Below are 17,437 nucleotides of genomic sequence, written 5' to 3' on the forward strand. Positions count from 1 at the left end.
CATTGCAGGACGCCCCTGGAAATAGAGCCTAACAGCTCATTGGACCCTTCTTGCTGAAATAAATAGTCTTAAGTCTAAATCTAAATTAATCATGTTGACTGAAACTCGAATCCTGAATTTCAGCAGTTTCTGCTGAGTGCTCTTACACACTATTAGTCCCCTGAGCTACCCACCAACCTCCAAGGGCAGTAAAGTTCTACAAAGCTACTGCACAGATTTTTGCAGTTTTGCTGTAGAACTTTAGATCGTTTTTTTCGGTTTTGTGCCGAATGTTCTAGGCCTGGTTCCTAAATTTTCACTCCACACGCGGCAGAAGCGCCAAGCGTGTGGAGAGAAACGTCAGACGGCATGCCGAACAACGCGTGGTAAAACCTAAAAATTCCGGAGAAGTTTAATATAATTCAATGAATTTGTTCTTTCGGGATGGATGCCAAAAGATAGTACAATTTCAGTAGCACGAAAGGTGTATGCCCCCCACAGTAGGTTACAAAACCAATGTTAGCAGAGGGCAGTGCAGCAACACATTCCTGCGGAGGGAGCTGGTAGGAACGTTGGGTTGCTCGGTCAATGGCCAGGGTCAACGGCGGCGTGCTGTATTCCGCAAATATGCCCGACTGAGGGCGGGCACAAGCCGGCGTAAGTAGGTTAAACGTTGAGTTTTATAAGGTCACCACGGGGTGACCTGCCCCACCCCTCCCACCCCCCACCCAGCCCCTCCCCACCCTCCCCACCCAGCCCCTCCCCACCCTCCCCAACCAGCCCATTCCCACCCTCCCCACCCAGCCCCACCCTCCCCACCCAGCCCCTCCCCACCCCCCCCCTCCCCACCCAGCCCCTCCCTGCACGACGGATGGACGGACACAATAATCCTCTGTGGGCTGGTGTAACCAGGAGGTTCCTACCAGTATAATCTATTGCTGTACAGTACTTCTATGTTCCCAAGTCTGTGCTCCCAGCATTCAACTACCCCCATGATCCGTGCGGCACGATAAGCCTCTCAACCAGCAGGGGATTGACCAAAGAGCTGTACGTGTATAATCGTATAAGTGTGTCCATCACTGCGATGTGACCCTTACATGCCGGCGCCAAAAATCAGCTATGCACATACACGTGCGCAATGACTTAATGAGCGGTGGATGCCAACATCCACGATGCATTTTCAACAGCAATTGTTTTTTTTTTTCCAGGATGACCGGCAGGCTGCGGAAGGGAAGCTGTCCAAGCTGAGGCTGCAATCGAAGGCAAAGACAGCCCAGTGCGAGGAGCTGCGCAGACAGATCCAGCAGGCCTCTCCCGCTGCCGCCACCGCCGCCGCCCACACCAAGGGGTCGCCGGCAGCACCCGGAGGACCCGTGCCTGGCCCCGACACCCCACGTGGCGGGGATGAGCGGGGGAAGGTGGGTGTGGACGGTGGTACAAGTGGGACCTCGGCGTGCCTAGAGCCTAGAGAATGCTCTTTGGTGGCTAATGCGCTTTTAGACATTTAAATTAGCCTCCCGCTTACGTTGTTACGCATAGCGCAGATGGGATGCACTTTGAGAAAGCAACACTAAAAAAGAGCACAGCGAGCGTAATTCACTTGATAGCGAAGACAGATGTGTAGCATGTTAGGAAATAATTTGCTGTTATTACCAATTGAAAACGTGAATAGGAAATTCAAGACAATTTGTTAAGAGGTCTCGAAAACATATGAAGGATGATTAGATTTCTTAAATTGGATTAAATGTATAATGTCATAATTTTGTCACAGCGTAAATGTAATTAGCCAATGAAGACATAGTAATGCTTAAATCTCACCCCTGTGATGCACATTTAAATAATTCGCAACAATTGAAGCTTTCACTATAATTTTGGGCCACCTGAATGTAGCGTTCATTTGGGGTGGAATGATCTACATCAATACATAAATGAATACCAATAATTCAGCTCAGGATGTATGTATGCACAGTGTGATTTCAAGCATGTACCTCTAAGCTAGCAAATGCAATTTCGAGACATCGTATTTACTGTTAGCAACAGTAAGCAGGCTCCGGCATTACATGTCACTCGAAGGGTTGATGCCCATTGGTCGAGACTAATGACGGATTGGCAGCCAAAGGAGAGAACGCACGTGAGAGGATGTTCACTGGGCAGATTGAGCGATGAATACAGCTCGTCTGCAGGAAGTAGATGCACTCTTGAATTGCATGATGGCGGGGGGGGGGGGGCGATGGTTACGCCTTCGAGAGGTCCTTACGTTTTGTAGTGAATAGACCATGGGTTATGATACGTGTTATTTTAAAGGGTTCACATCATCCCTGCAGCCACTAGTGGTGCAACCGCATGCTGCAACGATACAAAAGGGAATTGATTATTTATTTTAATCATGACGATTTATCCAATTGCCATTTGGGAGGAGGGTGAACTGCCCCAGCCCTCAAGTTTATGATCTACGATTTGGCCTCCTGTCACTGAGCAGCTCGAATGTGTTGCGTTATCGCTTGTGCCCTGCGATGGCTGTAGGTTGCCGATGGAGAGCCTGAGCAGCATCAGCAGAATGCCAAGAGTCGTGGAAAGATGCTGCTCATGAAGAAGAAGGTGGATGAGCTGGAGAGCACTCTTGCTCAGAAGCATCAGCAACTGGATGAGAAGGTAAACCTGGCAGGCAGAAGCACTGTTCTTCATCTGCCTCGGCAACACGATCGTATTCTCACAACAGTGGCAGCTTGTGTCTGCGGGTTTGTGAAGGCCAGGAGCAAAGCTGGAGTACAACAATAAATGTACTTGTTCTGCCCTCTGCTGCACGCAACATAACCCTACAGAAGCCTTTCAACATATGTTTTTATCATGTTGGTCAACGAGCCAATTTCTATGCAGGCTCAACTTTGCTTAGATTCAGAAATCTTCAAAGGTCAGGCATATTCAATATCATTTTGCCACAGTGGGGCAGATATTGGGTGCAATGTGTTGTTTCATTGATCATTTCAAGTTGAAGGCAATGTGTTATCACCAGTATTGGCCACCCACCAAATCAGTCCGTCTGGTGGAGAGAGTGCCGATGAAGCCACTGCCATCGCTTTCCGGGTTGTACGTTTACTTCACCGAAACGCGTTACCTGAGACCGCAAATCCCAAGGTGGCGTTTGTAGCCAAACCCTCCAAAGCGGAGCTAAGAATCGCCATTGGCCATCAAGTGTACCCACGCTCACGCGCGCGTCGCTTATTCCTGGCGGCAGTCCGCCGAGCTGGAGGCCCAGCGGCGACGGGGTGAGGAGGTGGACGCCATGCTGGCCGACATGCGGTGCAGGCTGGAGGAGAAGGAGGCGCTGATCGTTCACCTCCAGGTGTCGGCCGGGTCCGACAGCCACTCGCCGCCCCCTGTCACCGCCAGCGCTAAGGAGCTCCAGGTGAGACACTGGCTTCACGCGCACATACGCGCACGCACGCGCACACACGCGCACACACGCGCACACACGCGCACAACAACAACCGCCATTCGCTACTAAGTGGCGGTGACATCACCACGACGCATGTGCCAGGCCATGTGCACCTTGAGGCCACGTGAAGTGTCGAACGCCCTTTGGCAGGAGGTCACGGAGCAGACCCAGGTGCCACAGGTTAACTGACTGAGATGACTGAGATGACTGGCTGATGCACCACCTGTGCTCCCTACTGTGCCAACTTGCTGTGCTTTAGCCACCCGGCGCTCCGCTCGTTGTTGTGAGCGTCGTTCCTCCGCCCTCTGTTGTTGTTGGAGGGCGACTGCCTCCAACTGCCCAGTAGCGTCCTTCACGAGCCTCCATCACTGAGGCCGATCTTGACACCGCTGGTACCAGTCATCGGCAAGTCCACTCAGCTCCACGTCCTCCTGCACCACATCACTCCATATCTTCTCTCGCCCATGCCGCGCCCGTTTAGCCCTCTCTATCCGGCCGAACAAAAGCTGTTTAGGCATGCGGTGGCTGGGCATGCGGGCTACATGACCCAGCCAACGCAGCCTTGCCCGCCGGAGGAGCTCACCGATGGGACTTTGCCCAGATCTTTCAAGGATTTGTGAGCTCCTCACACAATCCAGCCTGATTAAACCCAGGATGGATCGTAGGCAGGTTTCTAACCGGCGAAGATGCGCGCACACACGCGCACACACGCACTGGCCTGTGCTCAGTAATTGTGTGTAAAAAAATAACCCTATTGCTGAACTGTATCAATGCCGCACGGTAGATTTCGTCTTTTTACTACCCCGGTCGTGAAGTAACAATAGCATACATCACGGCCACGCTCACCAATTTCAAACGATGGCTCACAAACTTCGACTTGAACAGATAAACATTTGCTGAGCTCGCTGCCATACTAAAGGAACGACTGTCAGGCACACCTTACAATTAAACTACCGCACCTCCAACTGCACCCATGTTCATTAACACTGGAAACAGCTTAATGTATGCGCTTCCACGTTTGCGGATTGCGCAGCGTTGTGTGATGCACTGGCATCAATTAGGCTAATAAAAAACTCATTATTATCCATCTGTGTCGTCACATTAACGTCCATCAGCCTGGTGGGCATTTGGACAGTTGTTATCCAGCAGCATCTCTTCAAGCAAACAAACTCTGGACAGGATTTGACCTCCTGGGTTCCATGTATTATGCTTGGTAAAAGAGTTTTTACACTTCATTATTATGTAAATTTAATGCGTAAGTTCAGTTTTTCTTAATCCTTTGTGCATTTTATATTTCTTTTTTTTTCATAATTTTAATACAAATTTTAAAGGAATACATTTGCATGCTTTAGAAAAATATATTCATACTTTGCATACCTAAAGCATGATTTACCAAACTTTTTAGTTATATGTTTCACGCGGTAGTCATCAATTCTCCTAAATAACGTTGCCTCACGTTTATCTGTCACTGATTACGTCACTGGCAATGTTTGCTTACTTCACTGCCAATCAAACCAAAATTTTACAGCAGAAAAACAAACAGACTTTGTGATAACGTAACCATATTTTTTATGCTATTGTTCCCCACCACAGAACCCTGTTTCCAAACTCAGTCCACATGAATCAACACAGCAAAGAAAAATACAAAACACACAAACCATAATACTTTTTGAAGTGCACTCGCGTTGACAGATACAGATATTTCATTATGGAAAGTGAGCAGATTTTTTCCCAGCCTCCCACACCAACGCCCACTCCGCTTTGCCGATAACGTCCTCTCGCTGTGCCTGCCCTTCCTCCCTCGGTCCCCGTCGGTCGGCAGGATCTGCAGGCTCGACTCAGCGCGAGCGAGGGCGTGGCTCGCGACCAGGCCACCCTCATCGCGTCTCTCACGCGCAAAGTGGAGGGCGGAGACGAGAAACTCGCTCTCGCGCAAGAGGGCGCACAGAGGATGCGAGACGATTTCCAACAGAGGGAGAGCATTTACGAAGAGAACGTGAGTCACGCTTCGTCATCATCTTCGTCATTTAGGGGCGCTGCAGTGGCGAGATGTCAACTCCCTCGCCCGGGTATGCAGGAGGTCGTGGGTTCGATCCCCTGTGGTCGTGTTGATTTTTGTCCGGGTCCTCCTGTGTTTCCCCTCCACATTCAGAAACATGTGATTAGATTTGTTAGCTTTCCACATGATAAGCCACTTCGTGGACAGGCTTAAGTCATTGTAGTTTTTTTTCAATATATTGGCCACGCCGACTGCTCTTATTGCAGACAGCATAACTAAGTTAACTGTAAATATGGTGTTATGTGGTAGGATGTATAGTTTCGGAAGGGGGCAGCCCCCGTAGCTAATTACAGCATTGGCACCACAAAGTACGTGCAGCCGGAGCTTTTGTAAATTTAGGAATTAGTGTCCCAGAGAAATGGGAAAAAATTTGGGCAAACACCATTATCATGTTAGCACCTGATCACCGAGCCAACTAAAGAGTCTCTTTGATTTCGTGTTCCTCGAAAGCAGTGGTCCACGTTACATTGCATGCGTACATGTCCCTGCAGATCCACCTTTTCACGAGTTAAATTTCAAATGATGCCCAGAGTGCGATTGTCGAAGAAATGAGTAGACCATCGCCCACGCAGTAAACCACTGTGAACATCATGGGACCTTTCTTATAACCACTGTGAACTCCGTAAACTAAAATGAGGAATTTAAGCAATCCACCATACATTAACTGGGCTATTTCCAGGCTAGCTAATCTGGCTTATAAGTTTCTAAGCATCAATGCATATATGTCGCACCTCCGATTGGCACGGTTGGCTATGTACGGTGCGAAATAAGTTCTACATACATACGCAAGAATATACCAGCATGCAAGCAAGTTAAGGTTAGGACCATTGCAATCATTAGCACCAACCAGGGCAGGTTTACTAGTTTTACTCGTGTCCTGTGTGGCATTTCCAGAGGTGCTACCCTCCCTCCCAATTCAAAGCAGGGGTCATCCCCCCCTTGCAATTCACATTTAGTGCCCCTAGGTAATGAATTGAAACCGCTATTCCACCATGGGTAGAACCACACGAAGCTCTGCCCTGCTTTGTTTATGACCTGAGTTGTTTGTGGTAGCATTACAACAGACTAAAAAAGTGACACTGTTATTCCTTGTCGTATTTTTTCACTTGCATTTATAAAACGCAGGCACGCATGCTGAAGCAGATGGTGCTCGAGAAGGATGGGCATCTTCAGGAGCAGTCACGGCGGCATGAGCAGGAACTCTTCCTCATCGAAGCCAAGTCGGACGCCAGTGCCGACCTCCAGCAGGTGTGACCTTGCATCCGTCGCTCCATGCTTTGTGCTTGCATGTGGGTGCAACAGCAACAACAACAACAGCCGCCATATGCCACTAAGTGGCGGACACGTCACCACGGCGCTTGTGCCCTCAGCCAGCTGCACTCCGAGGCCACGTGAAGTGTCGAAAGCTCACTGACAGCAGGTCACGGGACAGAGTACAGGCGCCATGGGTGCATGCCCAGACTGCCAAATGCATATCCAAACACATAGTAGTAGTAGTAATAACAATAATGCAATGTCTGATGCACACTTTCACGGACATAAATGACCGTGACTCTTGAGACGTTAAGAAAATTCATACACGTGACACATTGTCTTCTGGAGCAGTTATTTATTTTGAGTATTAAGATTCTTGGCTCAAGAAATCAGATTTTCACAGGTTTTCAAGAAGCTTTAAGGAGGGTTCTGCTAAATTTACGCAGTAGCTCTGATGTTGCTTTGTGTAATCCCAGTCGGATAATGTTTCAGCATTGGGATGTTTGGCCAGTACCAGCTACATTGTGTTTTTTTTTGTTTAGCTATGGGGCAGAAGGTGGTGCACAAACTCACCGCAAGAGTTGTTTTCTCATATCGTGATGCAATTAGCACAACTTGAATCAAATTGTAAAAGATGGCACCGGTTTGTATGTTGAACTTATTTTGTACTGTACATAGCCAACCGTGCTAATCGGAAGTGTGTGGGAAGGACAACAAACTTTGTCTGACGTGCAACGTCATGTGACTGTTCGCGCCACCTCCCCTCTCCTTTTTCACCGACAGCTTCTCAAGTCACTGAAGCAGAAGTTGCAGGAGAAGGAAGAGGTTCTGGCTGGAAGGACTCAGGTGGTCGGAATGCTGCAGAGGGAAGTCGACAGCCGGGACCACAAGATCAAGGTCAGTGCAAGTGATAGGTTTATGCAGTAGATTTCAGGCATGAGATGACTCATCCTCTGAGCGATTAATTGAATTTGGAGCTGGGATTATATTCACGAATCGATTTTTTTAACCATATTGCTTGTTTTGTTTATAAATATATCCATATCATTTGTGTACATTAGAAATTATTAATATTGAGTGGTATCGCCACTGGTGGTTGGTTTACACCTTCAGGTTCAAATAAAGTTTTCTCTTTGAATGACTCATCCTATTTGAATTTGTAATTGTATGAAAAATAACCCACTCGGACTAAAGTCAATGTATCTTACCATAAGGCTCCATAGAGCAGTGCTTAAAGCCCATTCACATGTGGGGTAATGTTCTAAACTTTGTTCTGTTGAGGAGTTATACGAACGTCTTTCCATTTCCAACATTTGGACAAATTTCCATGGAGATCTGTTTCGTTGTCTGATTGTGTAAGACAACCAAAAACAAGAAAAAGAGGCCCAGTGAAGGGACCGTCGTTCTGACAGCCTCCTATGGTGTCGTTCAGTGGCACAATGTGATGCACTGCTCGCTGCAGAGTTTCCAAATGAAAATGTACTCAATGTCGTGACACAATTAGCATTTAATTGGGTAAAAAAATGCAAAGAAAGTAAAAGCACCCACAGGGTTAGACTAGGCACTGACATATGCCTGGTAAGTTGGTTCTGGAGGAGGGCTCTCCTTAAAACAGCTCAACTTTAATCTCAGTTGCACGCGGTTCTTAAATGATTTCAGTTGGTCTGAGTGAGTGGCGAACCATCCCCAACTCATGACATGATACCAATTGGATGCGTGTAAAGCAATTGGGGCAAAAAAACTTAATTGAAACCAATGGAGAGGATGATGTAGAAACATCAGCAATGGATGTTATATAATCACCAACAGTGGAGAACTTCTGCCCACAGTTTTTGGACCCAATGACCTCCTCCTGAATGGGAGAAGAGAAGAAAACTGATAAATACCAAATCAATGTAATTTCTTCCCCCCCCCCCCCCTGTCCAGAGTCTGACGGAGACGCTGTCGCGACTGCAGTCGGAGCACTCGAACCTGCAGGGTCGTCTTGATGCGGAGCGCCACGTCTTCAAGGCGCAGCTCCGGGACCTGCGGCAGAATCGACCCAAACCGCACGCTCAAGCTCAGCCGTCCGCGACGGCGGCGGCAGCGGTGGTGGTGGTGGTGGCGGCAGACGAACTCTCGGAAGCAGCTCGGCCAGCGGGAGAATCCGGGGCCTACCCACCCGCGGTGATGGAGAATGGCGGTGGTGGAGGGGAGGCGGTGACGGATCGTCTCACGGAGATGGAAGAGGAGGAGGAGGAGAGGTGCAGCCTGCGGCTGAGGATCGCCTCCTTCGACGAGCTGAAGGCGCAGAACGGTGCGTCGGACCGCACGGCCACGTGAACGGAACCGGCCGATTGCAATTGCACACTTCCTGAGCTAAATGATCAAGTGCTCCTTTAAAATAGCTTCGGTTAAAATAGATTAGCGTGGGGATTTCTAAAGCTATAGGGCAGAGTTGGGGAACCTTACAGTCTGAGGGCTGAATATGGTCCGTGACTTCATCTCACGCAGCCTATGGCCACATGATACTTAACACTGAAACGGGCCGCAATTTTTAAAAAAATCGACTACTACATGCATCCTTAGCTGCACTAATTAATTGGGTAAAACTTAACTGAGCGTAATGGAATTTTGCCCCCCCCAAATTCAGTTGGTTCGAGTGAGCAGTTGCTTATCTCGGGATACCACTTACCATCTTACTATTAGCTGCTTCTGAAGAGCATAGGGTGTGGACACTGGAGAGCTCACATCGTATCCTGTGTAATGCTGTGCCCGTGCTTTGCAGAGTTGCTCTCATCAAGGCTGGCTGAACTGGAACAGAAGCAAGTGGCCGCTGTGGGGAGCAGTTTACTCAGAACCCCTGTGAGCGTTGCCCTCCATCTGTGTGTCCCTTTTGTCTTCATTGTAGCCATGCCCGTTTGTGTTAATTATCACCCTGTACTTTTGTGATCATGCCAATCAGGGGATTTTTCTCTCAAAGAAAATACGAATGCCATTCGTATCTCACACAAGTGGGGAAACAACAGTTTTTTTTCCGCATTTACTAATTTTTATGGCATATTATAGTTCATTCAAAATAGGCTCCAATGATTAAAAAAAGGACATTTGCAGAAGCATATTCGATCAAGCACACGCACATATCATTGCAGATCAGCTATCACCTTGAATGAATGAGTGGATGACTAGCTATTAGTCGCACGTGGTTTTGTTACAGGAACCCGGGTACATTGATGACGTCCCTACTGACCTGGTAGAAGCCCCCATCCCTGCCTCTCGCGTCCACAGCTCCTCAGAGGATGGCGACAGCGCGACAGGTTTGTGCCACGACTTATTCCCCCACTGTAGACTTGACACAGAGTGCTACTCATTTTTATATACGTGTAGGGGGTCATGTGCTTTGTCGACTTATGACCGGGATTTGAAGCCGCAGCCTTCCCATCCTGAGTCGGTTGCTCTTACCGAAGCGCCACACCCAGAAAGGTAATTGACTAATAATACGTTGTTGGAAAGAGCACCGATTAGGCCATCAATGAGTCCCAGGTGCTGCCCTGGCTGCCCCGGTTGTATACGTGGCTCATGGTGTAGGGTCCCAGTTACTTTTTAAATCCTTTATATTAAGTTCACTTGCTTGCTTGCTTGCGTGCTTACGACCGTGCAAATCTTTCGGTCGTTTTTTAACCCACTTCCCGTGATCCAATCGAGCTGACATTTTGCACACAGACTCGTTGTGCGTGACAATTTATATTAGTGAAATTTTTTTTCCAAAATGTTACACTTTTTAGGATTTTTTTTTTTTATATTTAATTACCAATTGCTTAATGGTGGCAGGCAATCATCTGACCCATAGGTGGCAGCCATCTCAAGCCCGAGGACGAGATGACTCTAGCCGCCCATTTCAAAGACCAATGTGGGCTGGGTTGTGGCCCATTGAACACGCATATAAAGGATTTATAGTGAAAAACTTTGTTTTTACGGGTTAATTTTTTCCTTGTGCTGTGCCACTGCCCTCTCTCCATGCTCTGCTGCCCTGACACATGCAAATATAAATCCTGACATAGATTTCACGTATATTTGTAAAGCATCTGGAGATGCAGTTGTATTTATATGCAATGCAAATTAGAATTGTGCTCACTGTTAATATACATCTGCAGTAATCAATGAATCCATCTCCACACGTTATCTCCTAGAACTGGAAAACCCAAGACTAATTTGGTTACCTCTTTCAACCTGGAGACACGAGCTGCCATTGCCACCTCCTTTATGTGCGCAGTGAACCAGTTAAGACGGCTCTGGCAGTTGTGCCCGTTTCTGCTCCGTGTGTGGTCTCTGCTCCAGGCGAGCCTGGCATGCGCGGTTTGGTGGAGGCGCTGGAGACGGAGCGGCAGCAGCTGCAGCGTCGCGTGGCAGAGTTGGAGGAGCGGGCACACGACCTGGAGGAGGACGAACAGCTGAGGGACCGCATCTCTGAGCTGCAGGTGAGATGACATGGCCCCACACAGGCTCCACACGGGCCCCACATGGCCTCGCACGGCCTCACACAACCCCGCACGGCCCCACACGGCCCCACACAACCCCGCACGGCCTCACACAACCCCGCACGGCCCTATACAACCCCACACGGCCCCCCATGTAAAAATGTTGGACGCGGAATGACGCTGCTGGGATGGAGATCGTTCTACCCGACAGCCAGAAATTTGCTTCCTCACACAGATCTCCTGGAGTTGGAACTGTCACTCGGAGAAAATAAAATCACTTGACAGCTGATTAAAGTTTCAATTTAAGTTGGGCTGATTGTGAAATGGCCCTACTCCAGAACCAACGTACCATGGATTGACAAATGGCTGTGCGTGTACTTGAGTAATATTACACATATATTTAATAATCTATCAAAGTTAACCGCGTGTATATTGAGTTTGAAGGATTATATTTTCCTTTGAAACTTGGATCTGGTTTCAGTGCCTTTTTGAGATTCTATCATCCACCCCGGCCTTGTTTGCATTTCACACTCGGAATCTTTATTTATCTTGGAGAAATCTGAAGAGCTATGAAGCTCTTTTTCAAAGATATCCAGAAGGGGCAAGTTCAAACGTTACAACAACAAAAAATAAAAAAAAAACTCGTAGAAGTGCAAAGCATAGGGAAACATAAGCAAATTAGTTAAAAGAAACTTAACTATTATTTTTATTTTATCAGGTAGAGCCCACGAAGCTATTTGTTATTATTCAAAAGCGACCTGGCCACAATTGATAGCTCAAGGAAGTGGCTTATCATGCGGAAATCTACAGCAGCCAAATACTCTGAACGCACGATGAGCACGAGCGGTTGGTGCACACTGCGCTGAACGCTGTGTGCCGACGGTTACTTGCTCGGCCGAGTGCGTGCTGCACGCTTTACGGTTTGGTCCGCAGAAAGGGAAAACACAGAGAGCCCCTTTGTTAGTGACGGCAACACAGCTGGCTCCAATTATACCCACACTGCACGCAACGCCCTGCTGTGACAACCACTTCGGCTACACTGATTCACAGTATGCAGTATTTTTGTGGTGTAGAAAGATAGATACTTCCATTCGTATGACTGTGTGTGTGTGTGCATAATTATTCTATGGCGCACTGTGCTACGAACCTGGTGGCCTGGGTTCGATGCCCAGCGATGGCGAACATCAGTGGCATGTAATAAATATCTGAATGGAACCTGGGCCTTAAAGAGGTCGACTCAGCCCCGCACGACTACCTGGAGTGGTGTGTAAATGTTAAAACTTAGGGAGCCAAAGGTGGCCAGGATAAGTGACTGTCCACACCACCACTTTGTGATCCATTTTATTCAGAATAGTTGCTTGCTTAAAAATATAATAGCCTGGATGGCTCCACGGGGAATTTTTGTCTTCGTATGATAATTGTACAGTAATATTATTTTTGTTCATACTTGGCCTTTTATACAATTCAAGAAATGGCTGCAGGCAAACAACAGCATCGGCAAAGTTATTTTTAAAGTTACAAACATTAATTTAATACCTGTTGCGTCTCTGTCAGTCCACGGCAGTACGAAGGCCTTCCCTTGCTGTCTCACTCGTGAAAGTTGTTTGACCAACCTTGCTGGTCAGTGCGGGTTTGTGAAGGGGGCGAGGGTGCATGACCGATTCAGTTGAAACGTGCGATAAGAAGCGTAGGGATGTTGCATGCTTATGTATGTATGTTGAACTTCTTTGGGGCCTGTACGTAGCCAACCGTGCTAAACCGAGGTGTGGGGGGGGGAGGATAACAAACTAAACACAAAAAGCAGTTCTAAAGAAATTCGTTTTCAATTGAGAACGAGTTTTCAATCTATGCTTAGGATTACACTGATCGACAGAATGAGGAACGCATGGTTTATGTGAGCAAACAAAAGTTGGAGACTCATACCGACCATGAAGAAAAGTAAATGGGCTTGGACACGACCATTTTCTGGACGGAATGATAGCTCTTCTAGTGTTTGAGAGAAATGGTGGAGTGGCAGCCAGAGTAGGGTATGTCCAGAAATATGTAAACTCTGTGGAGATGGAGTGATGAAATCAGCTCATGTGCACGAACTAGTTGGGTTGTTTAATTGTACGACTGAGTGATGGCAACAGTTTAGGGAAGCCATCATCCAGCAGTAGATATAACTTAGCCGATGAGGATTTGTGTTTAGTTGCTGCTTTTGGCAAAGCAGTTTTTTTTCGCGGGCAGATAGGTGAACATCCAAGCGTCGTCGTAACTTTCAATTGTTGCGTGCCTCACGTTGCAGCGCGAAAACGGAGCTCTGCAAATCCGCCTGTCTGCGAGCATGGCTGATATCGACAGCAAAGCCTCGCTCGTCTCCACCTTGAACGACAAAATTAAAGAGTGAGTCTGCGCGTGCTAGTTCAACCAGTTCACTCACAATCACAAATGTGTAAATGATAGAGTAATGTGCCAGCGTCGTGTGTTTTTTCATCCAGGACTAAAACTGAGATTAAAGTCCTTTTTGATACGTGTTTTGGAGTGATAAAATAACAAAGCATGTGCAGTGTACATGCATATTAATACACAATTAAAATATTGAATTACACACTCAGGAGCCTTAAGACTAGAGGTATAAAGATATATTGGCTCATCGACTAATATTGAGGCTCGCGATGCATTCATCATTTCATGGCTCCAATAATATATTTTTTTATATTCGTATATATTGTACGTCATGGGCTTACGTGACTCTTAGAGGCTGCTACATTGACAAACTTAGAAATATGATCGATCCTTAAAATTCATCACGATCCTGAATCATCACCACCTGCTGGAATCGCCAGCGGGTGTGGTGAATCGTGAATCATTATAACCCTATATAAATAAGCCCCAGCGAGGCTTTCCTGAATCAATAAACATCACCGTTATTATGATGATTACGATTCCACCACGCGTATGTAACGTTATGACTTCCAGCTGTTCGCCTGCCCCCTCTCAATTGACTCTCTCCCTCCCTTAGGCTGACGGAGCATGGGGAGCTGCTGTCGGGTTCGCTCGCCAAGGCGGAGCGCTCGCTGGCCCAGGCCGGCGAGAGGACGTCCCAAGCGGAGGCGCAGCTGGGCCAGGCGCAGGCATCAGTGTCGCACCTGCAGGCGTGGGAGGCTCGCGCAGCCGAGACGGCCGCACAGCTGCAGAGCGCCAGGCGCAGCGTAAGGAGCCGCGCGCGAAGCCATCCTGCCCCGCCCCCCCACTCCGTTACACCCCCCCCCCACCACTTTCCACGCAGTACTACAAAGCTGGATACCCTTGTTCGATTCCCAGCCACAGTTGAAATCGCTTGCACGGTTCGATGCGTGTGTCGTGTGTGCGTGAGAGTTGTTTATTTATTTATTATTCGTGAATCGATAATGCCCGGTCGTAAACATCTAAAGTGGTTTCCCTCTGAAACCAGCATAGGCCGATGCTTATCTCCTGTTACGTTCTGAGAATGCGGTATAAATGTCACCTACCCAGGTTAAGACCTAATTTCTCAACCACATTAACCGATGAAACACAAAAACTTGTAGTCGTTTTTATTGACCCCAGATAACTAAAAGGGGGGAGACGACCCCAAGCAGGATGTGAACTCACAACCTTCCAATTGTGGGTCATGCACTCTAACCACTGCACCACCGGACCGGATCGGCTTATAATATTTTACACGCTATATTTTTTTTATACACGTGGCAGTTTTTCAGCTTCTTGGTAGTGTACAGTGCTTATTCAAACCCTGAGGTGTTCCCCCTTCCAAAAGAAACTCCTGGTCTCAGTGGAGTCTTAAATGGTTGCAAAGATCAACTATTACCGCTGCTGACTTGCATCTATTTTACGTAATAATTCAACCGCGTTGGCCGCGTGAATGCTCATTGTTCATGTGTGCATACTCGAATGCGCGTGTTAATGTGACTAAGTGATCCGGAATGCACCTATTCTCATAAGAGATTTGATGCTAAGCAGCTAGGAGCCGGGATAGTTCTTGGATGGGCGATCGCCATGTTATTGGCCGTGCAGCAAAATGTTGTTGTACTGTACTTTCTATGTGTTCGTGTCTGTTGTTGCCCACCATCAACCTCCACTGATCGGTATGGTGAAGTATGGTCCAGTAATCCGCATGGTGTTGGGAGGCACTCATTCAGCAGGACTGGCAAAAAGGATATACAGTACATGTACAGTATTTTATTCATAATAATAAACGTTTTTGGGTTAGACAGTATTTTATGTTGTACTATTCCACTTTGGGTAAAAATGATTATTTTTAAGTTATGGATACTGAAAATTCTCACGGGTATAAATAACATTGCATTTCATATATTTAAACTCAAGGACATTCCATTTTACAAAATGAAGGATGCAGCATTGCATCTATTTCCAGATAGTGATGATAATAATAGTATTCACTATATACTATTCCAGATGTAAACGACACGCCAAGTCTCTTGATGCATTAAGTACACATTGAGTTTGAGCATCCTGTGCCATTGAAATCGTGGAATGTTTATATTAGATCACTTGGACGAGTCGACAGTCGAGATAGGGGTGGGGGTGTTAGCGAGGTTGGGTATAATCGGCCTTTAAAGAGTCATTTAGAGGGGAGGGTGGGAGCCCCACTCTGCTCCTTCTACATTCCTCGAACTTGCACCTCGTCGAAAAAACAAATACACTCGATTTAAGTAGTGAGGGCTTTTATTTATTTGGCGGGGGTGGGAGGGTGTTAATCTTTGTTACGGCGTTTAAACTTTCACGCTGGTGGTGGCCTCCCGCATAAACACCCCCGCGGTTCTTGCCAGCGTTGGTACAGGCTGTAAACGTGGCAGATGCGACCCGCTGGCCGCTAAGACGTTGAGTTCCCTCGCAGCGAGCGAGCTTGCTTGGCCTGCAGCCCTGAAACGTCGCCACACGGACGGGTGGGGAAAGGTAAATTGACTCGCGTTGTCATCCTCGCTCCCAAAGCTGAGCCGCTCCGGTGTCATTCATTTGTCACGAGGGCGGCTACCACTTTGAAGTGGAATTGTGCGTGTGTGTGTGTTCCTTTGCGATTGAATATCCAGGAAGTACAGTTACAGTGAAGCGTGCACACTGCACAGAACGACTTGGGCCCTGGGTTGCCATCGTGGAGGAGAATAATAATGTATTGTAGTTTGTTGCAGATAGTATGAACTTATTCGACATGCGATTCAGGTTTGCGTTTGTGGTTTGTTTTAGCAGTGTCAGGATCGTAGTTATTTCGTGTGGTGTGTGGCTCCCCTGCCCTCCCATCTTCTCTGTAGACCCCATTCACTGACGGCAACGATACCTCCAGGCGAATGTAGATGGGGCAATGGCTAGCAGAGCTTTGTAATCGTTTCCAGCTGTGTGGCAGCTTTGCCTTTGCCGCCAGGTTAATATAATGAGGCAAGGCAAGCGTGTTACATTTGCCTGTCCATTTGTTATGAATGCAGCAAGGGTTTGTTTAAATACAGTGAACCTTTTTAGAGATTTGGTTTTTCTTAAGACGACCATACAGGAGACCTCATACTCACAACTATTTCAAACATCTCTGGACAGTGTGACAAAATCCGGCAGCATTGACACGGGCAAGACCGAATCATCGTGTCACATCCTCGGACGCTAAGCAGGATTGATCCTGGATAGTGCCTGGACCAGTGACTATGTCATGGGGTGCAGAGCTACATGGTGTGCAGCAGATGGAATTGCAGAGATATGCGTGGTTATTGTACTTTAGTGTAACTTTTTTTGCTCCTACATTTATGCTTCTCACCTTCGCCGGCTTGACCGGCATGGTGAGGTATGGTCAAATAACCGTCATGGAGTCACACGGCATGGGAAGGCCCTGATCAAGCAGTAGAGATTGGCATTATGGCTGTACGTGTACAGTAGGGTTTACTTTAGCCACATTGTTTAATGTCAAACGGTTTGTGATTGTGCACTGTTAGTGATTGCTTGTCATCAAAGCGGACCCATGAAGTTTGTTTGTTTTGGTTGTCTGGGTGGGACCTTGACCCTCTTCTTCTGTCCCAGTAAAATCTGTTAATACATTGCTACAGTGGAAGGGCGGTGTGGGATTAGTAGAACTGGAGTTGCATAGGGTTTCCTGTGACACCAGTTTTGACCTCAATCCAGTTCACCCAAGGTGTCTGCGTGGTATCTTACGCGCTACCACCAACAGTGGTCCGGGTGTATGCCACAAAACTTGAGTGCCGCGCAAACATTGTGAGCTCTGACATTGCC

The 17,437-nt window shown here is 47.5% G+C and overlaps 1 protein-coding gene across 1 annotated transcript in view; it reads left to right on the top strand.

The window, feature by feature from the left end:
• GOLGB1 (golgin B1) overlaps positions 1–17,437 on the top strand; it is a 51,674-nt gene that overhangs the window by 7,791 nt on the left and 26,446 nt on the right. The window contains exons 4-15 of the mRNA XM_061566503.1: positions 1,188–1,397; positions 2,503–2,631; positions 3,215–3,385; positions 5,238–5,411; positions 6,600–6,722; positions 7,512–7,625; positions 8,655–9,024; positions 9,496–9,572; positions 9,925–10,024; positions 11,046–11,185; positions 13,473–13,570; positions 14,190–14,379. Coding sequence (XP_061422487.1) covers positions 1,188–1,397; positions 2,503–2,631; positions 3,215–3,385; positions 5,238–5,411; positions 6,600–6,722; positions 7,512–7,625; positions 8,655–9,024; positions 9,496–9,572; positions 9,925–10,024; positions 11,046–11,185; positions 13,473–13,570; positions 14,190–14,379 — 1,896 coding nt within the window. The remainder of the gene's footprint in view (positions 1–1,187; positions 1,398–2,502; positions 2,632–3,214; positions 3,386–5,237; positions 5,412–6,599; positions 6,723–7,511; positions 7,626–8,654; positions 9,025–9,495; positions 9,573–9,924; positions 10,025–11,045; positions 11,186–13,472; positions 13,571–14,189; positions 14,380–17,437) is intronic.

Source organism: Lethenteron reissneri, chromosome 37, assembly GCF_015708825.2.
Source record: "Lethenteron reissneri isolate LAM-NWPU_2019-01 chromosome 37, ASM1570882v1, whole genome shotgun sequence".
In the NCBI taxonomy this organism is placed as follows: domain Eukaryota; kingdom Metazoa; phylum Chordata; class Hyperoartia; order Petromyzontiformes; family Petromyzontidae; genus Lethenteron; species Lethenteron reissneri.